Here is a 27661-nt window from a genome sequence, read left to right as displayed (position 1 = left end):
GAAGTATTGAAAGGTTCTTTTTTGCATTTAATGTGCAATTTTCTTCGCTTATTTATCTGTTTAAGTAGATGGTGATTCATCCAAGGTTTTAAAAAGTTGAGCTTTTTCTGATTTGTGGAAATTAATTTTTTCTTCCCAGCTATTTTTATTAAATTTTGGAACGACAAAGAAAAGGATTCAAAGCTTTTGTTAACATCAGAACAATCCATTATCGCCCGCCAATCTTGTTCAGCAAGCTTGATTGCTAGCTGATCATAGTCAATAATGAAAATGGATAATTTTGAACGCTTGGGAATTTTGATTTTAAACTCAATTGATGCAAAAACTGGTTGATGGTCAGAAATATTAAAATCTATTGTTGCAGAGTTTATGTTAGAGTCAACCCGGTTAGTTGCTATGTGGTCTATAAGGCTATTTTTGGTACTACCTAGTCTTGTCGCAGTTAAAATTGTGTTGCAAAAACCATATGATGTTAACAAATTTTCATAATTGAATGAGTTTATGTCAAGAATATTTTACTGATATATTAATTGCATGTAAATAACTACTCATTAATTTATTTAATTTAATGAGTAGTACATTTGTATAGCTGTATAGACACCGTTGTATAGGCCGCAGAACTCAGGACAGTGCTTTTTAACACGGCAGCAACTTTGCTGTTTAAAAAGCCTGCTAACCGGAGATTTCGGTTAATGCGCCCTAGCATGAAAGAAATACAACAGAATCGCCGCACCTTTATATAAGCCGCTTGGCTCAAATCGTCAGGCAAAGGTAGCGGCTAATAGTCCAAAATTACGATATTCACTACTCATATTAATTCAGCTAGTTTCGTACGACTGAATGGAAAAAGAAAGACCGCTCTATAATTTATTTGCTGCTACTACTCATATTATTTCAGTTCGCTTCGTACGACCAAAATTCGTACGACGATAAAAGGAAAGACCGCTCTATAAGGTGGATACACAGACAGACAATGATTGCCATTTATATAGTAGATAGCAGAAAATAAAGGCAAGTAAGAACAAATTATATATCGGAGGAAGAAAAGAAAGTTTCATAGCACTGAAAAAAGAAAACAATGTGACCAATGAAATGTACAGTAGATCAAGAAAAAAGCAACAAGCCATCAACCCACAACAGACGAGAGATGCGTCTTTGATTACCACTGTCAATAAAACGGCTTGTGAGATATTGTAGGAAAGTTTTGTTCAACAAATCTAGCAAGGTCTTTAAACCATCTGGTAAATTTTCTTATTCTGGCTTATTTTCTTGCTTAAAGTCACTTTTTTACTTTTTTTTAAAATTTTTCACGACTTTGAAGTCCATTTTTTTAGTAAAAAACTTTTGTTTTTCACTTCATCATTACTAGCAATGTAACCATAACTAATGGAGTAAAGTTTGATATAATCGCTTATATGCACAATGTAAATATGACATTGTAGGAACTCACAAAAGGTAAAAGCGATGCAACGTTCTGCTAGTCTTTTATCTAGTGCGTCATAGATCTTGGATAGCATCTCATATCAACTTTAGGCCCTATGAGAAGATTTTGGTCATTATCATGTTGGCATCTCAGTACTTTTTGAGCACAGTGTAGATTAGAAAAAATGTCATAACTAGGGGCCAGCAAAAAATTGAATTTTTCATCACAATTTGAAAGTTTCTGTATCCTAGTCCACCGTTTACTGAGGTTCGACTCTAAATCTATTTTGGTCTTGATGTTTATATAATTATTAAAACATTGCTCTGCATCTTTTTATTTTAACATTTTCTTTAGCTAAAACAACTATACCATGGTAAGAGACTTATTCTAGCATGCCAACCCACCTCAGCTCATGTGGTTTCATTTTATGATGGCATTTTATGATGCTATTTTGTATGTAGCAGATTTACAAAAGAACAGTTTGTGAACTTGCATTATAACAATTAGTTGTTGGCGTGAGTGACTACGTTAAAACCGGTACTTCCCTTTTGACATGAAAATTTGTGCTTAGCCCACATGAGCAAGCTCTGCACATTATTGAAACGTTCCTTTCGTGAAAAGTATGTAAATGTATTATAATTGGCTACGAGTAGGAGTTTCACTCTGCTAATAACATTCATTGGATGCTGATATCGACTAGATGAGTAGCAAAAAAGGAGAATTGAGGCCAGGAAACATTTTTATAACTAGCCAAAATGTGAATTGAATCTAAAATAAATCAGCCATCAGAAAGCTACTGGCCAACCAAATGATGCACATATTTTGGTTTAAAGAATGTTAGTTGATAGTTTTGCCTGTGCTATTAATATTGCCCGTTTATAACATTTATTTCTCAAAATCTATTTGTAGCATTTGATAGATTATTATATAACTTGCAGATTTAGAGATTTATAACATATTGATTAACATCATCTTTGCTGTTATCTAGACTTAACTGTCGATAAATCAATGATCTTAGCTTCTCTTCTCTTGCAATTAAAAAGTCAGTTTTTTGCAAACTGTAGCAAAAAGATCAATGAGTACAATTAGCTTTCCATGAAACATTGTTAATTATAGTTACAAAATAAAAAATATGCCTTCAGATTTAGAACAATGATTTGACTTAAACTTTTCAACATTTGTTTATTAAATCAAATTGTTCCGTATTCCATCAACATGAACGCAGAGTCAATGAAATAGGAAAACTGATAACTACCTTCATTAGCAAAGTATCAATTAAAATATAATCAAGACAAAATAATGTTGTAGAACACCCATGAAATTTGACTTCTTTTACTTGAAATTTTGCCAACACTCAGAGGGAATCTCTGCTATTGCTAGAAATACTTTGAGCTCAACAAATGGAACTAACTCAAAATGGAACTAACGAATGGAACTACTCAAAATAGTGGAAGATTCACATTGTGATATATTAGTAATGAATAAGCTTTCCTTAAAGATCTTTTTGGGCTGTATTTAGTTGAAATAATCAGAGCATATCATTTTGTTAAACGTGGTATTTTATTTAGAATTAGTAAACCTTAGACAACTTAAACATCAGTTCTCTTGTAACTGGCTAAAATGTTCACATATATTTGGACAGAGGTAAAGATACTGCCAGGGCTTTGACTTACTATTTGACAGCTTATATAGAAAATCATGAAATATTGCATATATTATTTTAACCCAAGTTTTTAACTGCTTCACCCAATCCTGATCTATTTCTGGAGTAAATTTCTTTTGCAAACATACTGTGTAGAGCGTTTTAGGAAAGTATTTACGCGAGCACCAATATTGACAAATGCCAAGTTTACCATCAAATGAGAAATTTTGTGTATTCATTTATTCGTTTATTGGTGTATTCGTGTATTCGTGTATCCATATATCCATGTATTTGTGTATTCGTGTATTCGTGTAGTTGTGTATTCGTGTATTCGTGTATCAGTGTATTCGTGTATCCGTGTATCCGTGTTTTCGTGTATTCGTGGAAGATTGCTGGGACATTCAACAACAATATTCGCTAACAACTTTATCATAACGTTGGTATCAAAGACCAGTGCGCTAGTTGCCGGTATTTGTCATTTCCCAATGGCGGGGGAGATAATAAGGAATAGAAGAGTATAGTTCGTACTGGTAAAAGATCGTTGCCTGATTGTCGCTGATTTCCGCTAAGTATAAGATATTCGCCTGAGTGGTGAACATACATGTAAGTTACTGTTGGAGTATCTGAAAACTGTACAATAGGAACCTGGTATAATCTTTCAACAGAACCAGATTGAGTGATGATGAAGAAAGTCTGGCAGCAAAGGAGAAAGCAATAAGGTATGGTGAGCAAATAGTGTTGTAGATACTAGAAGTTTGTCTATCTCTGTAGGGGATCTCCTGTGGCGTGGTTAGCTTATGTAGATAAAATGGTTCAATTTTAAAAAAAGATAGTGGAAAAAAGTTAAATAAATTGTTAAACTTTAATGCTTCAACGGAAAATAATTTTTTATTATGTTAGTATTTATAGTATGCCATTTGTTGTTGCGTCTAGTAAAATGTTGAAAGTTGGTTTGTGTGAGCCAATGAATAGTAACTTTAAGATTTTGAGATTGGGTTTTACTAAGGGTGTGCAATTCTTTCAGCTCTTGTCTGTGTTCAAGGAATTGCCAGTAGCTACTTATCATTTTAAAAGGATTATAATTACTACTACTAAAGTCTACTAAAGCCATATATTTTCATATAAAAGCCTTATTATTACTTTTCTCTAATAATCTAATTAACTAAGTATTTTAGACCAGGGTACCATATCTCTGACGCATATCCATTATAGGCTAGCAGATGTCAAATAAACAGTTCACTTAGCTAGAGAGGAAGTGTTTTTCAAGGTCAAAAGGAGTGATATTTAATGCCTGAACAGTATTGTTTATAAACTCGATAAAGTCTGAAAATATAGCTTGATATGGTATGCTTAATATAACAATCAATCGGCTGATAGTGTTATTGTTTAAGAAAATGTTTGACTTATGTGGAAACTATGTTTATTATCATATCTCATAAAAAAGTGTGCAGTAAACTTGTAAACAACCGATTTTATCCTAAAATTCTCTCTTATACTAGTTAAGCACATATGTAAATGTGCAGAGACATTCTCAAACAGCTTGAGGAAATAGTTTGTTGTGAGGTAAAAGAGAATGCAGCCTTCTGTTGAGGATATAATTTATAGTTATGCGTTTTGAATTTGCTTTCAGGGGTTCATAGGCAAAAGGTCAGACAGATTAAAGCCTACACTATCAGTGACAAGGTAAGGCATCGTTGTATAAATCATAGTATAATTAATCACAGCCCGCTTTTGATGACATAAGCACAGCCCGAGGTCAATTGAGGTGGCAAATTTCATACAACACAACTGGAGACTGAAAGAACTATCTTTTTGTGAGATTTTTCCTTACTACTTCGTTACTGTAAGAGGCTAGATTTCTGTCAACAAGTTTGCCTTTACTCAGTTTTTACCATTGTGTGCATATCATATACCTCCCAATGACATTCATTTGGAAACACTTGTATAGAGATATTATTGATTGAGGTTCATACTGTAGATTTTATTGATTGATTGGTTTGTTGCAGGTTTAATGTGTATCACTGGCCATACAACAAGCATCAGCTTAAGAATGACTATCATAGAATAGCATATCTATTGCTTAGTGCAGTTCTTGCGACAAGTGATACCACAGGATATGTATAACTTTTGAGCCAACAGATATCATCAATTTTTCACTAACAAATTAATTGATGATTATTTCTGTTGCCCCATACTGACAAGGACAGGTGCTTGCAGCAGTTGTTTTCATTTCATTTGTCAGATTTCTTGTCGTTGTTTCTAATATATACTTTTATGCCTGTCTTCTTGTTAAAACAGATTACGTATACTCTGTCTTATACACCTACTGATAATAAGTTTACTGTGTTCTATATCTACTGTAAATGGTTATTACATACTCTGTGTTGTGCATGCACACCTATTGTGAACAGGTATCAGATACACCGTGTTGTAGACATTCTGTCAATTGCTACAAGCATTACTTTGCGTTACACATACAGCGTTACTTTGCGTTGTATACGGACAATGAACAAACAGTATATTACATACTCTGTTTTGTTGTATGCCTACTATTGTTAATGAGTATCACACAGTCTTTTTGCATTACAAATTGTTGCTTTTGTGTGTTGAAACAAAATTGTGAATAGTTATCACATATTTTCTATTGTTTTACACCTATACTACTGTTTAGTACAAGTTACCAACTACTGCAGTAAGTACAACATACAGGTACATAGTAGTTTTGTGTTAGAAAATAAAGGAAGCTCTTTTACTTTCAGAAACCTGTTAAACTTATTGTTTAGCCCAGTACATGGAGCCAGACAAACATTTTTGGTTTAATTGTTAAACATCTTTTTTAAAATTTGAAGTCAAAACAAGAATAGTGTCTGCTATAAGAAAAAAACAATCAACACTATAAGACAATATTAGTAACAGTGCATTTCAATTCAGCTCACGTTTTAGCGGTCATTGCATTTACAGGTATCTATAACAATTATGATGACCAGCGAGTTAACCAAGGAATCGTTGTAACAGAAAACGAGCTTTTTTCCAATACGAACTATACTCCTCTATTCCTGATCATCACCCCTGCCATTATCAAATCGCAAATGACAAATACCGACAAATGGCGCACCGGTCTTTGATACGTTGGCAAACCTTATTCCAGCAACGTTCTAGCTAGAACGTTACAAGAGTGCATGATTTAATTTTTGGAAGTTTTCATCCTTTGATGATGAAAAATTATTTAAAATGAAGCAAATTAAAAGTTTTATACATTTTTTATTACAGATATAAAAACAAGCAAAATAATGTAGAAAAATTATCTTAATTTTGAAATTTTCATGTAAGAAAAATAAAGGTCATTACAAACTTCAATTTTCGCACTCCATAAGAAATATTGCAAATATGACCAGGTTCCATTAGAAATCGCTGTGAAAGAAAATGTGTTTGTTATAACACCCAAGTGTGATAAATCCTTCACAACTGATTAGATGATCATAATTTGCTTTTATTTTAAAGTATACATTTTGTTATACTATATCACATGATATATTAATATTAAATATTATAATTATAACAAGACGACATCTGGGTATGAAAATCAAATGTAATTGGTTGCATAAACATAATATGCAACCATATGCATATTTAAATCTTTAATGTTCCTTACACATGTAGCTTAACTAAAATTTGAGGGGTAAGGTATGATCAGTACGTTATGAATACGTAAAAGAAGTGTTTGAAAATGTCTACGCATCTACAATTTACCATCAACGTTCTAAGCGTAACTTTCCTGGGCGTAACCTTCCTGGGGTATAAGCTAATAACTTTGAGACCACTTCATAAAAAAATGTTAGTCGAATATTACGCAATGTTCTCCCAATCTTGTGAGAATGTTATGCCAGATCATTTGCTGAATATTCTAGCAATGTATTTCCCACAACGATGCTGGCACGTTGAAAATGTGTCTACAAATAATTTTGTGATGGCGTTGCGATGGAGCTATTCTGGAATTTTTCAGAACATTCCTGGAATCTTCTGGGGACTTAAAATAGTTAGTTGGGTTATATATAATGTTCATGACATTCTAGTTTGTCGTAATAAACTGGCAAGCTGTTGACAAAAAGAGAATAGGATAGCTGCGCCATCACTCATTAATACCTAAAAGCGATTGTTGAAAGTTATCTTTTATTTTAACTCTGAGACCTAGATAGCGATAGACGACAAACAGGTAGAATCGCTTTTTAGTAAAAATATTGGGTTGCTTTGCCTTATTGTAGTCTTACAAATTTGTCATTAGTTCTATTTTGCAACATAGACTTTGCTGCTTAGAAAAAAATTAGCAAATTACGGTATGTAAAGTTCTCATCAACTCGTTTTAAAACCAGTAAGATGAATCACAAATAAGTCATAAGTTGTCGATGCAAACCGATAATACTGCAGTTACTATACAGCCCACAAATTACGTCCGTACGAGTTACAAGTAACAAGTTGACGTGCGAGTTACATCAAATTTTTTTTCCGCATTGCCAAAAGGGTGAATATGGAATGATCTTGAAACGGATTAGGTAATTTACATGTATTTTTCTGTTTTTTATAAAGTAAACTCCCTATAATATTAACGTTCCGAGATCAAATTATTTACGTTGCAGGAGCAATTACTGTAAACAAATATATGACACGCTGAGAATTGTATATACATATACATGTATATATGAACATTCGTGCATTTTTAATATTTTCCTAAGCGAGTCATTGTGACACACAAAAGGTACAATGGCATTTTAAGTAAAAAATATCAGTTATAAGGGATTCACAACTGGCTATATAAAAAACTAATGCTTTTTTGAACAAAGAACACGATCATATATTATGTAGTATTTTACTAACATGGGTTTCAGGCTGTCGTAAAATGTGGTAACTTTCAACTCGAAGTTAAATTTAATGTAAGTTGGAGGTTACACAGGAAATGCTGGTGAATGTTTGCACTCCCATGGCAGACAAAGGTTTGCAATAATTGACAATGACAATGACTCAAAAAGCTTTGATTGCATATTTCAATTTGAAGGTGAGAATCCGCATTTAGTAGCGCTAATTACTACAATGATGTTCTTAAGTAATCTGGCGCCTTAAAGATTTGAGCATAAACATGTATGAATAATTTACATAATATAATAGCTATTATATTATATATACATGTATTATATATTATATTTAACTATTATATTTGCATATGCGTGCTCCTCCTACATGTACATTTAAAACAGTTGTCAAAATTTTACATTAACAATGATTCTCGATTTAATTTAAGGTAAATAATGATTTATTAGCACTAATTGCTATTGTCTGTTTGCAGTGAAATAACGATAAATGTTGAACAATAATTGAAGCAATTATCAACATTTAATTTACTAAGGCGTTCAGAGAATATCTATGTTAGTCAGTAATTAAAATATGTAAGTTATTAGGGAAATCTGGCTGTTCAGCAAATATTTAAAAGTTAACATTATTTCAGTGTTATTTGAGTTTTGCTAATATTGTTTGACTGTCGCATTCAAACCAGAAGCTCTTTGCAGTAATAATATCCTTTTCTAATCCTAATTTCATACATAAACACTAATTACTTATCATCACGGTCTGTTAAAATGATTTTTAAGAAAAACAGTCAGTAGGCTACTGCAGTGTGATAGTACATTTTTACACAGCGAAATTAGTGAACATATTTTAAAAAGTAGAGATATGTTAAATATAGTAGCCAATTTGATATGATCATTAGTTAAACTATTATTTTCTGAGCTATATTTGATACGTTTAATATTTCAACATGTGACCTATTTTTGCCTCAAAGGATAGTACCATGTTTTTTCTGTATAAATAACAATAGTAGTGGTTTGTTTACTCTAAGTACATGTACATATGTAATGAACTAATACATGTAGGTATTACAGTTTGGTATATTGAATAATAGTACAACCGTGATATACAGCTAAAAGAATATTTAAAATTATACAATGAAAGTATATTAAATGAAGTTTATTCTGCTGAAAGTATTGTCAGAGTTAGAAAGTTTGAAATTTTGCAGAAAGCAGCAATCACGCTACAATTGGCATTGTGGATATTGTAATGCTAAAACAAACGCGTGATAATCTGCCAAGTTAGGACTGCATCAGCATTGAAAGCTCTGACAAGTCAGCGTGTCAGACTGCATAGGATTGCATCAGTGAAAGAAGTGATGACAGGGCAGCATGAAAAATCTGCCAAGCTAGGGCAGCATCCGTGTTGGAAGCCTTGCTACAACACCCGTTGCTTGTCAAAACAATTTATAAGTAAATTGGTTGACGGGTAACGCCGCCATAGGAAATTTGGAAGAGCTAAAAACTAATGACAATATCTCCCCACTGCTACAAACAGCGTAATAATTGATGTATTACCCCTATGCTCCCATGTACAAAACATAGTAGCAGTCAAACCATTACAATTGATAAAGCGATATTAACAAGCCCGACTGTATATGATGCCACCACTACACATGAAGAAGATGTATAGCCATACGCTAATCAATTACAGAGACAAACACAAGCAAGAATATACATACATCGAACCATCGACCATAAACGAAATTGAACATTTACAACACTTTTATAGATATAGCTTATAATATCATTTATTATAGATAGTATATATATGACTTTGTAAAATCATAATATAACTATGCATGAATTTTAATGTTTAAAAAAATAGAATTGATGTAATGAATATAGAAAAGCATGAAATATGAATTTCTCTTTGACTTTATGTAAGATAAACTATTATAACTGCCTCAGAATGAATATTATAGCAAAAACCATTTTGTATGAATCAGCTATTAATGGTTTTTCAGGTTATGGCCAATTTTGTAAAAGTTATAGACTTAGTTTATTTCACGAGTGTATCGCAGCGTCAGGGAATCCTATAAGGTGCCAACTGTCAAGGCATCAGATATCAAATGTTAGAAAACTGTCAAGGCATCAGATATCAAATGTCAGAAAAAGAATGCTGGCTGACATGGAAGACAAGCCTTGTACAAATTATTAGTTTAATTCACGGGTATCACATCGTCATGGAATCCCATAAGATGTCAATTGTCAAGGTGTCAGATATCAAATGTCAGAAAGGACCGCTGGCTGACATCGGAGACACTAGAAATAGACATTACGAAAATGTTGTAAGAATCCAGTGACATTTGACACTTATCCGAGAACAAGCATATGAGGAGGAGCTGGCAGCAAGCCAAGGCAGAACGCAAATGGCAGCGAGCCAGAGAAAGGGAGAGTGCAACTGGCAGCGAGCCAGAGAAAGGGAGAGCGCATCAGCAGCGAGACAGAGACAGTAACTTGGCAGCGAGCCAAGCAGCAAAAGAGGGCGCAGAAAGAGGCTAATATTAGCCATAAACTGCAGCAGACAGCCTGCAGAGGAGCATCCCATTGAGGAGGAAACATACAGCAAATACAATCTACCCAAAGAGCCAGGAAGCCACAAAGCCCTGAGATAATAGAATTCGTTCAGCCCCCTGCCAGCAGAAGGGGCCGTCACTACACCCAACGTCACTACACGCCTCATCACTACACGCCTCGCAGACACACGTAATTATTAAACCTAGAAAGGCCATAACTAATAGGGCTAATTACATGTACACAAGCGTATTGTTATTTTTGCTTGCTTTGGCTAGTTAGCATTGACAGAATTACTGTTATTTTTTTTGTTCTTCTAAAGGAAATAGAGTTACGGACACTTGAAAACGAACCACTGGTGCATTCTTGTTGTCTATTACAAGAATTGCCTACAAGTACTAATAGGCCTATCAATACTACTTGTTGTGAACTTTGATACTTGGGCTCATCATTGCAATAGCACGTTACTGTCAAAACAAGTTTCAAGGAGAACTATAGGAGTTTCCATCTCCACTGATTGAGATGTTATTTCAATTTTGCCTTATATCAGCAGTCTGATTTTTGTGGGGCAGAAGTGCCACTTTGTCTGCGGTCGAAATTTGTTATGGGAGAAATTGAACTCAAGGTCCAGAGGCTAACCCTTACACATAGAACCATGAACCATAATATTATTACACTCAGAAGAAACACACAAAACCAATACACTTTTCATTCTCATTTATTATCTTTTCAATTTCATTCAAATTATTTAAATTATAATAAAATTTAATTATTTTCAAATTTCACCCTTGACAGTATCCAATAAAATGTTCTGCTGCAAACCAAGTGAATGCACTCATCTAACACCACATTATATATAGCTATTGTACATATTGTAAAGGCCTGGCTCCGGTAGCTGAGCCAGCTTTACTACACTAACAGATGGATGCAGCCTGAACTCTGGGTGCCCCCTTATCTGGGCCTGCCTGACCCACCCGATGGTCAGACCAGTTCATGACAAGTACCCAGCAGTCAGGCCTACTCCGAAACGAACATAGCCTGCCCTTTAGGTCCCTATATCAGGCTAGTCTAGATCCACTAGCAGCTGGCTCTAGGACCTGATCTCTTATGTCATTGCATGCCTGATCAGGCCCAGTTAAAGCTGTGGATCAATCCCTAGCCCTAAAAAGCCGCCCTTGCAATTCCGTCTGATGCTTACAATGAGCCTGCTTCTGAAACCTTTCAGCCAACCAGGCAAGCCTCAATGCAATCGGTTCTGCGAGTATAGTAGTTTATTATGATAGTTTAGAACATAATTAAGTTTACACAAAATGAAGTGATATCAAGCACACAGGTGCGACTCGCGCACTGGCTTACATAGTGGCATTGTTCCGCCCACTATTCCATTTATGTCCATAAAAGGAGTGCACCACATTACATAAGAGTATGCGCGTATGATAAAAGATAAGATTGCATAATACAGGCAGTTCGGACAAGTCTATAAGATCAGGCAAGTTCTATAATTAATATGGGTAGAATAAGTATACACCACAAACAATGAATATATAAGTCTCCGTCCTCCACAATATTGTAGGCCCCTACTATTCTACATTTTACTTCAAACTGCAAACTTAATTAGTTGCCTGGTTGTACAGAGGGTGTCACCGCTCTACCTGATTAAACAATGGATAGAAGGAGGCAACTCTCTCACTGCAACAGGAATAGTCTGGTATCAGTGGAAGACGCATGACTATTCTTTAAGAATAGTTAACATGAAGTTGGGAAGATAAGGAGCCGAATAGATTGTATTTATATTTTACAGTCAAACATTTTATAATTCTTTGTTGTAATAAGAAATGAATTTTGATGATTACCTAAATTTGGGGAAAGTATTTCTTGTTGTTAGTAATGTGCATATAATTTCTATCCATATTAGTTGTTTGTATTATTGAACCTTTGAAGCACAGTGATGACTAATATGGTCCATATACCAAACTAGTGCTAAGCACAAAATTGATTACTTATAATGAGCTACTAATATAGTTGGCTTTTGTTGCGGGGAAAGTCTACCCTAATGTAAGAAATACAAAAAAATGTTGCAATCAAAGGCACCAAACTCTTAAAATACCTTATTTCTGGTAAAATTGTCCAACACTTCAGAATTGTTCGTGTTAAGTTATGTTATTTTGTGTAAAACTAGTTTTTATCACAATCAAAGTGATTTGATGGTAAATACCATGTTATTTTGTGTAAAACTAGTTTTTATTACAATCAAAGTGATTTGATGATAAATACCTTGTTGTTGCAATGGAGTAAACAAAAACACTGCAACATGGAGGCCTCATAATATTATTGTAAAGCAATACTTAGATTTATAAATAATATATAAATACATGTAGGGAAATATCAATTGACCTACCATTTATATGCCATGAACTAAAAAGTTATTAAATGAGGCTTAGTCTAGCAGTTCTTCATCATGTGGTTAAAAAAATAATCTGATTGTATTACATGTTATTATTTTTACTTTAAAGCTATTTATTGTTATTTACCAGCTAGCATATTATAACTAAATGCATTAAACCAAGGAATAATGGGATCAGCCTATAGTATATCAGGATATACTTTACAATATACATGATAAAATTGTTTAGCAACTTCGGAAGCCGGCAACTCACATAAAATGAACTCCTTCCAATATCTCGGACTAGAAATACATTTTTCTGATAATACCCACTTTTGGCTTTTGTTAAATATTAGTTGCTGTTGTGCATTCATCACATTTATTGTTATGGCACTTTGGTGCTAACTGAATGTTTGAGTTATTTTTCTCATAGTGTTAGTGCAGACAACTCCTGTAGTGCCTATGTAAATACTATGACAGTAACAATATTATTGGCATAATTTTACTTCAATAAAAGAGCTTTGATAAAATTAACTAAAATGTTTAAAAATAAAAACTAAATTTTTTTCCTGCAGAAAATATATCATAATATGATATATAACAAACAACAAATATTATTTTTTAATTACTTTTGCAAAATAATGTATTAGCACAGCTTTACCTTTGAATTACTACTTTACTTGGTGATGACATAATCATCATTAGCACTGGAATATAAGTCAATTTGGATGGATATTTGAATAGCTGCAAATTTGAATCATTTACCACCATGTTTCTTCCATCTAAATAGTCAAAAATGAAATTATAATTTAAAAACTGTCAAAAGATTTACTGGTTTTACAAATGCCTGTTGAGCAAGAGTAATACCTATGTAAATTTTTATGTTTTACAGTTATCCAGAATAAATTCACAAGATATTATTTTTCCCATGTTTAAAATCACAGAGCAGAATTTATAAAATGACTTATAAAAGTGAAGGAGGAGTGAGTAGTCCTTAAAATAAAGTTTGCTAAAGTGTCTTACAGACCAGTTTGTTTTGTGCTATGAAGAGAGTTAAATAATCAAGTTGATATCATAACTAGGTTTTTAATGTCATTTGAGCTGACTAGCAGTAAAAAGGTGCAAATACCAAAAAATAGCAAAAAAGGTATAAATACCAAAGAATAGTAAAAGAAGCATTGTAATCTACACAAAAAATTGCAAAAACTAGAAAAAATAATGCTGGTTACATAAAATGAGAACACTACTTAAATTTCTAGGACATATTTTTGTCAAATTTGGACACGAAAAACTTAAAAGACTGATTATTTCTGTGCAATGCAGAAGAGTGTGGGTCAAAAATATGCTGCAGTATTGTCACGATGACTGCTATTTACTTATAATAGACCTTGATGTGTTATTAGATGCTAGTCCTTCTGCCGAGTTTTATAATAAAATACAGTCAAACCCAGATAACTCACACATGGATGGTTAAAACACATTGTTAACTCACACAGCTTAGTATGGTACAATCTTTCGCAATGAGAAATTACTTTCGAAAACTCGAATGTAACATTATTATATCAAATAGTTTTGTGTTCAACAGCTATCAAAACTATTATTATCACTTTAGAAAATTACTTTGTTTTAAACCTTTAAAACAAAAATTAACTTATAGTTTTTTTTAAATGTCATTATTACTCTGGTCGGCAATATCTTCTTGTAAACGATTTCGTTGAAAGCTTGCAACAGAAATTTCGCAAAGTATCCGCTATGCAATGGCCTCACAAGAGAAAGTTGGAAACCTAATAATAAATGTAATCATTGAAGAGATTACAGGTGTAATCATTGAAGAGATTAAACCTGATCAAAAGCTATCAGCTATCAATATCAAAAAGATTAAACTTTCCAAAAATTACAGTGTTGACATCGGTTAAACAGAAACAGAAGCTAAGGTCACTATATGACCAACATTGATCAAGGCTGAGAGATTGTCAAATAGCACACAAAGGTTTGGTTGGTGTTTTGTTGAATGTATACTTATCAACTAAATGGTTTTACTAAAATAAGGCTAACATGCTTATTCAAGATTTAGGAAGCAATACCACCATTTTTTGTGGTTGGATCAAAGAAAGTGCAAAGATGAAGAAAGGGCATTTCCTTGATAGTCACAGAGTTGTAGGGGATTCAGTTGTGGTACTGTTGGAGAGCTTAAAAGTGGAAGAATTAAACATTGACTTGATTGCATCTAGCATTCGCTGATGCTGATGTAATAAAAATGAAACAAAAATTTTTTTCTTTTTCTTTTAAGCGTTTTGATCAGGATCAAGTTTTACCAACTTCAATCTTTGAATCTTGAAACATATTCGCAGTCACATCATTTGAAACTAAAACAGTCTCAAATAAGAAAATCTATCTATACACGTTGATAAATTTTTTTATTTGACGTGGTTGGCCTTTAAACTTGCAACAAGCAATTTGTTTCGAATTTATACAGTGTATATAGTTTGTGAAAAGACAAGTATCTACTGCATACAAATGCATACGCTTGTGGCAGAGTTACGTTAGCTTGAACACTCCGATAACTCAACAAATTTTGCCCGGTCTAATGAAGCTTCAGTTATCCATGTTTAAATGTATAAAAGAATTAGCTACAAACCAATATTAACCTTGCTAATTATTTCAAGTTTATGGTAGAAGACAAAAATTTCAAACATACTTTACTCTGAACTATAAATAGCCATGTAGTTAAAAATGTGTCAAGTAGTTCGTAGAAAACTTTTCAAAAATGTTATGAATGTGAAAAGCTTCTCTACAATACTAGTACAACATATGAGTACATAAAATTATCTAGAGATAGAAGACAAAGAGTTAATGTATGTTTTCAAGATATGCAAGGAACTCTTTTGTTTGCGCTGATTTGCTAAATCTCCCTGTCAGTCAAATTCTAAAATCAACACTTGCGACTCAACCTAAGAGGTACAAAATAAGCAGAAGAAACATTTTATAAGAGAGCTTGAGTTGATCTTAATTTCTGTTTAAAAGCACAGTTTTTAACAGAACTACCAACTCTTGCTGACACACTGTATGGTCTCTGAAGAACGTTCAGGTTGGCCTGCTGGTAGTTTTTGTGTACAGATGAGCAGCTGCATTTATGAATATTTTATGTAGCTGGCTTTACATGACAGGTTTTCAGACACGTTTTTATTAAATAATTAAACAATTAAGTTCAATACATAATTGTACATTCACTTCTTTGTGTTATAGGACCATAATAGGCTGTGTTGGCAAAATCAATAAGGTTTTATGTTTGACCAAAGTTATGATTTTATTTCACTGTTCCCTCTGGACAATTATCGAGCTCATACAGATGAGTTAGGTTAGCATTAGTTGTGTACACACGCAGGTAGGTACTGGGTGTTGGTAGGTTATATAACATACTCCTTGTCAGCATTGAGTAAAGGGAAGTGGTTCAAGCTGTAAAATAATGCTTGACATTGAACTGTGAATGAGGCTTTCACCAAAGTTCATAATTTAACCTGGTTTTGGCGAAAGACAAATATAACTGGTAAGGTTGCTGATCATTCTGATGCTTGGCCACGGCACTTATGTTTTTCCAGCTCTGAAAATAAACTTATACAGAAAGCTACCTATGCTTGTGGTGACTGCTTCGGCAATGATTGTTCATGTTTTTGTAGGACTTTTTGAATATTGTAACATAGTAAGTAGTACAACGATCTAACAACTGTTGTAGTTATAATAACATGGTAACTATAGTAACATAGTAATTATGTGAACAGTTTGTAGCATTGAATCTAGGCTAGATCTACACTAATCACAATCAGTGTGAATTAGTAATATGATGTTCTGCAGAGCCACTTCATGGAACATTGCGTTTCAATGAATATATATAGTATGCAAGTATATTTTAGCATTAAACCACTAAGAAAATGTATTTCACGCTTGTTGTCTAGTTATATTTCCATGTTCATTTTCAAGCATTAACTAGGCTTGTTTAATCAAATATAATTTGAGAAATTGTGAGATTTGGTATTGAAATTTGTGCCAGCTTATGAAAGAAACGTGTTCACATGACACTGATTATAAAATAGTGGCATATTATGGGATCATGTCAATGCACTGCCATAGCCATAGAACTATAGTGTCAGATGCTGCATTATTGTTGCAAAAATCAATAAAAGTCATTTGGTTAAGGATGCTTTTGCAGATTTACAAGATTAAATAATTAACCAGTAGCATTAATCAGTAGTTATGCTCATTAAGTAACCGGCATATCGACTGTTGCCTGAATGCTTTATATAAATGTCAAGCATTTCAGGAAGCGACCAAAATGTTTGTGATAATCTTTAGGTACATCCATAATGTACTTCATAACTGAGAAAGCGAAACACGGCCTATACGCCTTCCTGGCAGCATATTGTTTAATAAGCAGTATCTCTGCCGGTAAAACATCACGAATGTACTCATTAAGCCGAAGCTCACCTGGAGATAAAACCAAAAACTGTTCCAGCCTACAAAAGCCTGGTAAGTCCTTACTTCACTTTCTTTAAACGTATGTTCTATTATATGCTAAATATGACACTATCTTTGTGGCCTTGCTTTTATGTGGCTTATCAGCTCATACATTAGAAGCAATGAAACCCTGTATATGTTTATCAGTGCAAATTATATGGACCTGCTGTAACTTACTGGTAAGTTTAGAGACTTACATATGAGAACAACCACTAGAATCATCTTCAGTTTACTTTTGATTAATAGTGAGTCAGCGTGGTAGAATTATTCTTGTCTTACTTGATTAGCAGCGCACTATAATACTCATATTAATATACATTGCAGACACAACACCGAATCTGTGCTCATATAAATTGATATATAAATACACATATTTAGAAACATATATATAAAAATTAATGTATACATTTAAAAATGTATATATATATATATATATTGCATTATATAAATGTATATATATATATACATACTAGCTGTGCCACTCGGCATTACCCGTGTAATAGAAGAGTCTTTGGACAGAAAATTGATTTGTATTTAACATATAACAACATTAGCCATTCTAACTTTCAAACTACATATCATGAGAAAAGTTTTTGTCTTATAGACAATGACAAGTAGTGAGAGTTTGCTATTAGCCAGTTTAATAATGTGAGCAAACAGCTTCTCGTGACGTTATGCTGTGACCCGCGTCATACGCAAAGCAGTTAGGTTTTGCTCTGATATAATTACTTAAAATGGCAGGCTAGCAAGTCGACTTCCGTAGTCTGGTAGGCTAGGCGTAAGACTGCTGAATGGCTTGGTCCGAGATCGAATCCTATTCGGCATGGAATATTTATTCCAAGATTTTAAGATCAATTCGACTTTAAGCCGGATTTCCGACGACGACCCACGAATGGACTTTGAGAAATATATATATAGATGTATATATATATGTATCTTTTTTATATGTACATATTATATATAGTTAAATTTATACATGTCTGTGAATATGTTTTATATATGCATACTTTATATTTGTAAAATTATATATGGCTATAAATATATATATCATATATATATCTTATATATATATGAAGTATGGTTCATATATATAGGATATATGTATATATATATAAATATATATATATATTTACATATTTATAGACATATATAACTTTACCGATATAAAGTATGCATATATAAAATACATCTTCACAGACATGTATAAATTTACCTACATAATAATTGTACATATAAAAAAGATACATATATGTATATATACATATATATATATATATATATATATATATATATATATATATATATATATATATATATATATATATATATATATATATATATATATATATATATATATATATATGTATATATACATATATATATATCTATATATGAAGTATGGTTTATATATACTATATAAGATATATATATATATATATATATATATACATCTATATATGAAGTATGGTTCATATATATATAAGACATCTAATAATAATATTATACATATAATATATGTATATGTGTATAGATATATATATATGTATAATGTATGTTGTTTATTTTTAGTATGCAGTATACAGCACAGTTTATGGTGAAAAATGTTGAAAAAAATACTTTACCGAAGTTATTTTTTTGCCTTGGAAAGGATTAAATTTACATATGTTTATTCTTATGGGAAAAATTGTTTTAGATTTCAAATAACTAGGTTTTTGAGCAACCTTATAAGACGGATTATGTTCGAGAACCGAGGCTCCACTGTACGTTATTAAAATAGATTCGTCGCTGAAAGTTATGAAATTGTAAATTTACAGTGGTTTTAAACCCCTTACAGTTATTTTATTAATTTTGATTTTAGTTGTCCTGCACAAAACCTTTTCTTCATGATATGAAGTTTAAAAGTTACAGTGGTTTGAAAAAGTTTAGAAACCTTTACAGTTGCTTTTATTGTCTCTTAATTTATTTCAAGTACAAAACAATTTTCTCATAATATGGAGTTTGAAACTTAGAACGGCAAATGTTGTTATATGTTAAATACAAATCAATTTCCTTTCTAAAGACTATTTTATTACCCAGCCAATGCCGGATAACACAGCTAGTATATAAATATATATGCAAATATGTATCATATCAATTTTTTATATTATTTTTCTCCTTTGCAACAAATATGCCATTTTATAGCCTAAAGAAGTTTTACTTCGTAAATAATTTTTTTGTGATGTCTTTTAATAGTAAAACCATAGGTGCTAAAGATTTGCTAAATATAATTGCAAATATAACATATTAGTGGTTCTGGTTTAGTTTCGAATGGTGCAGTTGATTATGGTTAGTCTTAGTCTTAGAGAACTCAGCTGTACAAATTTCCCATAACGCCAAAGTTGAAAGGTCAGAGGTAATTTGGTTAAAGTTTTTTTTCTAATAGAGCCAGATACAAAGTGAGTGTGTAGATAATTTTTCAAACCTATAAAACCATGTTCAAACTGCAAGCTACTTATTCAATGATACTATACGTCTTTTGCTGACCATGTTTAAACCTTTGATAAATAACTGTTCAGGTTCAGATGTGCAAGTTGACCTACATATGCTGAATGTTGCTTAAAAATTCATTATTTTTGAAGAAAATTTCTACTTTTTTAGAAACTGTCTCCCTTTCAAAGTGCCTTATTCGATGTACTGCAGACAGCTCGTGTCTTGCAGCACTGAGTACTCAAGATACTAACACATGTGAGAATCACCCTTCTACTGCTGGAAATCAAGCAGACATGGCTAGTTGTACCAAGGTATATGCTGAGCGAGTTTGGGTAAGACTTTAATAATTATTTCATTGTTGGCTTTTTACTCATGGATATGTAATGTTATGATTTAGGATAAACTCAACCAATGAAACTCTGGTCAGCTCATACTGAATATATAACAATAGTAGTTGAAGGATACAGCCGCTAAACCATTATTTGTATTTTTTGTAACCTTAATAATCAAGAAAAAGTCAGTTTTTAAAAATGATGGATTTAAAATGGTTTACTTGACATAAATGTAAGTAGTGAATAAATGACTTGTTACACAAAAACCTTTCTATTAACATGACTAAAGTTTCATGACGTTGACTGCAAAGAGCTGCTTCTGCAGCATTTTTTTCACACTATTTAGAATTGCCTACCTCTCTATATAAATACTGTGACTTGTTGCAGTCTACAAGCAGCATAATAAATAAATCATTTTCTAGTTAATTTCTTAAAGGAAACCAATATGATGATTGCATCATCCTTTTATTTTGTTTGAATAGTTAGAGTGTTCATGTATAACTATAAGATAAAGTGAGAGTTTCAGGTTGTTCATAGAGGTTAACTATTGATAGTATGTTTACAGGACTGCTGTAGTTGGAACAGTAATTCTATGAATACTCAAACACCAATATTTCAAGGTAGGAAACAATCAGGAATAGCTTATTAATACACCGATAAGTTCAGTATTAATGATTGCAGCTCGGTATATAGTGTGAGCAACTAAACTTATTGTTACTTTAACACACAATTCAAGCAATCATGCCAAACTTATCGAATCCATTTACACTTAGAGAATACTCACAAAAGCATGCATAATACAATAATACATTAATACATTCTATGCTATAAAACATATATATATATATATATATATATATATATATATATATATATATATATATATATATATATATATATATTTATTTATTTATTTATATATATATATAACAGGTTTGGTGTTCAACATTAGTAGATAAATTTTATTTTTAAAAAATCATTTTGAAAACATGAAACATTGATTTTACTTTAAAAGTTTTCATTAACATTTAAAAAAGATTTCTGATAGGAAGCCACTGTTTTTATTAATTAATATTTCCTTTCTGATTATATTATTGTTGTTATAATTAATGTGAAGATTTCAGACATATTTATAAAAGTTGCACTAACTTGTTAACTTACCAACTATTCCTAGACATCTGCTATTTAAATACTGTAGACAATAATTCAGTTGGATCAAATTTTACGAATCAACAGTTTTTAGCAGTTTCGATATGACTATTGTCAAGGCTGGTAAAAAAGTAGAAATGCAAACTTTTAGTTTCAAAACGACTTTTGTCCATCTGTTTCCATTTTTTCATATTATTTCATTAAAAGGAAGCTGGTATTGCTATGTATGATAATATTTGATTTATATCATTAATATTGCTCTCTGATTAGAGTAAATCTTAATGGCATTGGTTTCACAACATAACAAGCCAAACCTATTCTGATGGTTTTTTCGTAGAAGTGTTTGCAATATATTATGTTATATTATCCAGTGCCAGAACTTAGAGCAATTGATGCAAACTATCATCTGAATACAACAATAAATTAGTATACTTTAATCTTTTAAAACATATTTGCAGCAGAGTTGAAAAGTTTTCTATATCGCGTGCTGTTTTAACAAGGAAAGTTATGCTGAGGTTTTATGTAGAAAAATGTTTTTTTTGGCTTTTGAACATTTCAAGGTTCTTTTTTCAGAAATTTTAAATTTCTTTTTTTAATTTTTTTAATATGCACATGAAAAAATGCATAACGGAAATTTTTTAATGTTTATTTAGTTGATTTTGTCTTACTCAAATTAAATAGACATGATGGTGTGTTTATAGCTTCATGAATAACTGGTGAATGGTGCATCTGTAGAACAAAGTGATGAACTAATTAACAGCTGATAAAAAAAGCTTTTTGTTGAGTGTTCAAACTATTTTCTCTTGGCCAGCTTTAACATATATCAGTTTTGAATGTGTTAATAGACTGTCAAGATGCGTTTGACAAAGGAGAAAGGAATTCTGGTGCAGCCTATGTACTTCGTCCAGACCCTAGCTGGAAGTTGGTCAGAGCTGTCTGTCAGTTTGACCATGAATCTGGTTGGACAGTTATACAGAGAAGACTTGATGGTAGTGTTGACTTCTACAGAGGTTGGAGTGACTATGTTGATGGATTTGGCTACCTCGATGGCGAGTACTGGATAGGTAACCATATTTTGAACACGTGTAAGAGTATCTAGTGTTCAGCTATTTTACAGTGTGATGATGTGAGGAATAAAATTAATAGGTTTCACCTTAATTCATGGTTTAAAAAGGGTCAGTAACATTGTTACCAAAGTATAGCTACTTATTATTAGTTTATGTTTATTAAAACTTGTCAAAACTGTGATTAAATGCCATTCAGTATTTGAAAAAATACTTTATTTACTAATAAGTTGCTTTTGATTTGGAACGTTACAACTAATTCTATGTACTACTTTTTTATGCTTCAGTATAGTTCAGTTTTTTCAATATCTATCGTTTCTTTATGATAACTTTGTCATTTTGCTTTAGGAGCTGCAAGGTTATTATCATGGAAAGGTTCAATCCGGTAGCAACAATTTCTTGTAACCTTGTGATTTAGAATTAACAATCATCTTGTTAACACTTTGAACTACTTAAGACAATTTATTGAATAGCCATTTAAGTATGTCTAAAAATTAAGTTATTAATATACCTGTAGCTGACTGTAGATTATGAATTGATTGTAAATTGTATAAATATGGTTTGTTAAAAAGTGATGGGTAGTATTTGTTTAAAAAGTTAGAGATTCAATTCCGCAACATACACGCACTATGAAAATACAAATATTTACAAAAATGTTTGTTTATTGGATTTAGCTGGTAGTCATTTGGAAGGCATGCGTCGTGATTTAAGATCGGATTTTTCTTACCATCTGTCTAATTATTTATTACTTCATCATGTGATGACGAGTATCACTTAAATGAACAATCATAATTAATACATGACACTTAAAATAAGCCAAGTTCATAAGGTCATTTAACCTTGCTTCATTTCATGGATTTTTGACCTTTTTCATAGCATTATTCATTGTTTAGGTGATGCTGCAGACCACAAAAGGATCTGTCTAGTAACTTGTATGTTTATTCATTCTTATTAATTCTATGCAATTCGGTTGTCAGAAGTTATGCATTGTGACCTTGAAAGTTTTCAAGGTCACCGATATTAGATGCATCAAGGTGTTTTTCAATTCATATATATGTGTGAGACGAAAAGTTGTGACTATTAAAAAGTATTTAAGTTTATTGGGAAGTTCTGTTAGCCTCATACATTCTTCCAATAATTTGATTTCTCCACCCCTACTGGTTTATTCATGATAGGTCTAGATGCCATTCACTATCTTACAAGAACTAACAAGAACCTGGGTGTCTACCTAGAAACACATGAAGGTGTTAGTAAAACAGCTAACTACTCAACCTTCTACATAGATAATGCTGATTCGGATTACACTGTTCATGTATGTATGCATAAGCAAAGCTGACATACAATCTGCATATAATTATAATTATGATGATGTGTTAAAATTTCTAATCAACTCATTGTGATGTCAATTTGGAGTGTAAACTAATTTCAGACCTTCATAAGTAAAAAAATTGATGACTTTGTGAACAAATAACTCAAACATCTTTTATGCCGTCTTTTATAACATTTAATATGCGCTTTGGAGTGTTGTAAAATATGTTAATTTTCATACCAAAGTTTAATGTAATGTACATGTAGGTTGGGGGCTACACTGGGAATGCTCGTGATTCTTTGACCTTTCATGATGGACAAAGGTTTTCGACATTTGACAATGACAATGATTCAAAAAACACCAACTGCGCTGTGGAATATGAAGGTAAATATCAGTATTAAGTAACACTCATTACTACAGCACTGCTCATAGGTAATGTGATGTCTTGAAGTGTTGAGCATAAAAATGTATACATAGGTTAACTATAGCATATATCTGTTCATATGACATTACCACATAAACATATATATCTACAAAAAGAGCTCATTATCTGGCAAGGGGCATAATCTTGTTGAAAGAATTAACGTTCTTGAAAAAATTTCTTACATATAGAACCACTTTTTTCCGGCATTGCACTATACTTTTTTGCGTTCATGGTTCCCTCAATCACGTGCAAACATCCTAGACTATTAGCAGCAAAACAGCCCCATATCATTACAGATGTTGGGTGTTCTATGGTTGAGAAAATTCAGTTAGGTTGGTATTCTTCACCTGGTCTTCTATAAACAAAATTGTTGGCATTGTATGCAAACTGAATAATAAACAGTGGTAACAGCCACTCAACAGTACTGTTGCTCCTTGTGCTTTAATGTAAACTAACATGCAGTTGTGCTTTAATGTAAACTCACAGTTTTTTGCCCAACTCAACCTCGCTTTCCTTTGGAGCTGTGTCAAAAGCAGTTTTCATTTGGTTTTGCAGCCATAAGGACCAATACTAAAAAAAGTTTTTGGATAGTTGATAATGTTAATATACTGTGCCTGTAGATTATTTTAGCTCTTATCTCATCTCTAAACTGGTTAGCTTTCTGTTTAAAAAAGGTTCTAGCCAAAACTTTCATAATTCTTTTTCTCCAGTTCTTTTTTCTCTCTGCCACATCTCTCATTCTCTGCCCCGTTTCCTTTTATCTTTCAATGATATGTCCAACAGTTGATTTAGGTATGCTAACATCTTCAGCAACTTTTCTGACAGATTTTCCAGATTTCTGTAGGTGAATGATGTTGGCACGCTTCTCACCGCTGAGAGTGTTAGACATTTTAGCCCTGTGTCACTGAAAACTCTGTTGGTACGCTTTTTTACCTTCATAGCATTAAGTCATGGCTTTTTGTAAAACATAATGTTGTTAACATAGTTTTTCTACTGGAGTTTCCAAGCCAAATAGCATAAACGAGATTTCACTCTCATGTGAAAAGGGAAAGAAAACTGGATTATTTCAGCTAATCATTGGTTTTCAAAGTTTTAGTACAAATCTTATAAACTAAACTTGATAAATTTAAAACAATATAAAAGAAGAGGATGAGCTTTATCCGTTGATATATAGATTTGATTTAGCATTACCATGAGAACATGTCACATAGAGTTGTCAAAGTTCAAAGCACAATTTCGCGTTAGAAAGCAGAAGTGTCCCATTATTTAGAAACAGCACTACAAGCTCTGTAGCTAGCTGAAAAATATGAAATGTTAAACAACTATTGAAACTCATTAGCATTTAACTTACTACATTATCAAAAGTACACCAATTACAGTCAGTGATTGAAATAAATAGTTAATTCTAAAATTTTAACTTTTCAGTAAGTATTTAGAGATTAACGTATTTTCAATGTATAATGACTTTGCTAATCCTGTTTGATTGTTGAGTTCAAAAGTTCTGCAGAAATATTTTTTTCTAATCTATTTTCTTTACATCATTGCTACTAACTTAACAGTGTGGTGTGATTTGCTAAACTTTGTTTAAGAAAATTAGCCAGTATGAAAAATTATTCTCACACTGTGAGATTAAGGAAATGTATTTTAATAAGTGTGCGTAAAAAACTAAAGTAGCCAATTTAATAAGATAACTAGTTCAAATAGTACCTTGTGAACTTTATTTGATAGGCCTACTAGCTGTGCTACCCGGCGTTGCCCAGGTAATAAAAAAGACTTGGATCAGAAAACCGATTTCTATTTAACGTATAACAACATTTACCATTCCAAATTTTTAACTGTATACATAATCATGAGAAAAATCCCGTACACAATCACCCTGTTTCGTACGCAAAGCCGTTGGGTATTTGCTTGCATATAATGACTTTTATTGGCAAGCGTGCAACTCAATCGCGTTGGCCTAATGGGTACCGCCGAGATGAACTCTTCTTCAGTACGAATTCTTTATTCCAAAATTTTAATAGCTATAGCCGGAGAAAAACACATAAACGCATACTTTGCAAAATACATATATATAGATGCTTAATAATCCAACATGTGATGTACTTTTTATCTCGAAAGATAGCGCCATGTTTTTATGTATGAATAATTACAAAAGCAGTATAATGAGTATAGTTTATTTAATCTCAAGTATGCAATAAAATAATGTGGATATACAAGAATTTGTTATGTGGAATTATAGCAAACAGTAATATATATATATGTGAATAATATCTCCAAAAGTAATAAAGAAAGTATTGTAAATGAAGTTTATTCACTCACAAGTATTTAATAAAATGTGGTACTAAAAACTTAGTTACTGCACTCATCAGTTATAATAGCTGCAATATGTGTAGCTATTATACATAGAATGCTATTGTACATTTTTATTCAAACTGATAAACTTTTTAGGTGCCTGGTGGTACAGTTCGTGTCACCGCTCCAATTTGAATGGAAGATGGATAAAAGGAGGCAATCTTCCTGGTGGATCAGGAATAACCTGGTATTATTGGACATGGCATGACTATTCTTTAAGAATAGTTAACATGAAGTTGGGAAGATAAGAACCAGACTAGATTATATTTATATTTTACAATTGAACATTTTATAATCTTTTGTTGTGATAAAAATTGAATTTGAAAGACTAACTAAATTATGTTAAAGCATTTCTTGTTGTTAGTGATGTGCCTATATTTTCTACTCATAATTGTCGTTTGCATTATTGAACTTTTGGAACATAGTGATATCTAATATGGTCGACATACCAAACTATCACCAAGCACAATATTGATATGTTATAATGAATTGGGTCATGAAGCTATACTTAATAGTTGGCTTTTGTTGTAGTGAGAGTCCAGTCTAATGTAAAAAATACATAAATAAATTAGCAATCAATGACACCAAACTTTCAAAATACCTTGTTTTTGGTAATATTATCAAATGATTCAGAATTTCTCATGATTAGTTATCTTATTTTGTGCAAAACTAGTTTTTATGCAATCAAACTGATTTGATGGTAAATACCTTGTTGTTGCAATAAAGTAAATAAAAAAAACTGCAACATGGAGGGTCCATAATATTATTGGAAAAAAATCTAATTTGGTAAATGTTGGGTAAATAGTGACTATCAATTGACCACCTTTTTATAGGCTATGAACTAAAAATTTATTAAATGATGCTTGGTTTCGCAATTTATCAACAATTTGATAAGAAAATAATTTGCATACATTAAATTATTGTATTTATAATTTTAAACATTTTCTTAGGGTTTTCAAGTTAGCCTGTAACTTGTTGAATAGAATTAATGAGTCATTGTGTCAGCAATATTTCACAATACGCACTATAATATGGTTTATCATTTCTAGAAACCAGGAGCTGATATAGAACAAACTCTTTCAATATCTCTGACTAGAAATAATTTTTTCTGATAATACGCACTTGTGGCTTTTGTTAATTGCTAGTTGATGGTGTATGTTCATCACACCTACTGCAATAGCACATTGCTG

At 32.1% G+C, this 27661-nt stretch overlaps 1 protein-coding gene across 1 annotated transcript; it reads left to right on the top strand.

The window, feature by feature from the left end:
* Positions 1-10294: 10294 nt before the first annotated feature.
* LOC137388115 (microfibril-associated glycoprotein 4-like) lies at positions 10295-26719 on the top strand. The gene is made up of 7 exons (XM_068074627.1): positions 10295-10415; positions 20070-20173; positions 20739-20793; positions 22168-22407; positions 23562-23698; positions 23962-24079; positions 26568-26719. Exons 1-7 carry the CDS (start codon positions 10295-10297, stop codon positions 26717-26719), a joined length of 927 nt encoding a protein of 308 aa, XP_067930728.1.
* Positions 26720-27661: the final 942 nt, after the last annotated feature.

Source organism: Watersipora subatra, chromosome 2 (genome assembly GCF_963576615.1).
Source record: "Watersipora subatra chromosome 2, tzWatSuba1.1, whole genome shotgun sequence".
NCBI classification, from domain to species: domain Eukaryota; kingdom Metazoa; phylum Bryozoa; class Gymnolaemata; order Cheilostomatida; family Watersiporidae; genus Watersipora; species Watersipora subatra.
This window is presented reverse-complemented; position numbering and strand designations above follow the sequence as displayed.

Excerpts from the sequence above, each read along its gene's own strand:
- LOC137388115 (XM_068074627.1), top strand. The coding sequence starts at position 10,295 with ATGAGGAGGAGCTGGCAGCAAGCCAAGGCAGAACGCAAATGGCAGCGA. Across the intron at positions 20,794-22,167 it reads TCAAACACCAATATTTCAAG|ACTGTCAAGATGCGTTTGAC; the intron begins GTAGGAAACAAT and ends ATGTGTTAATAG. Across the intron at positions 24,080-26,567 it reads CTGCGCTGTGGAATATGAAG|GTGCCTGGTGGTACAGTTCG; the intron begins GTAAATATCAGT and ends TAAACTTTTTAG.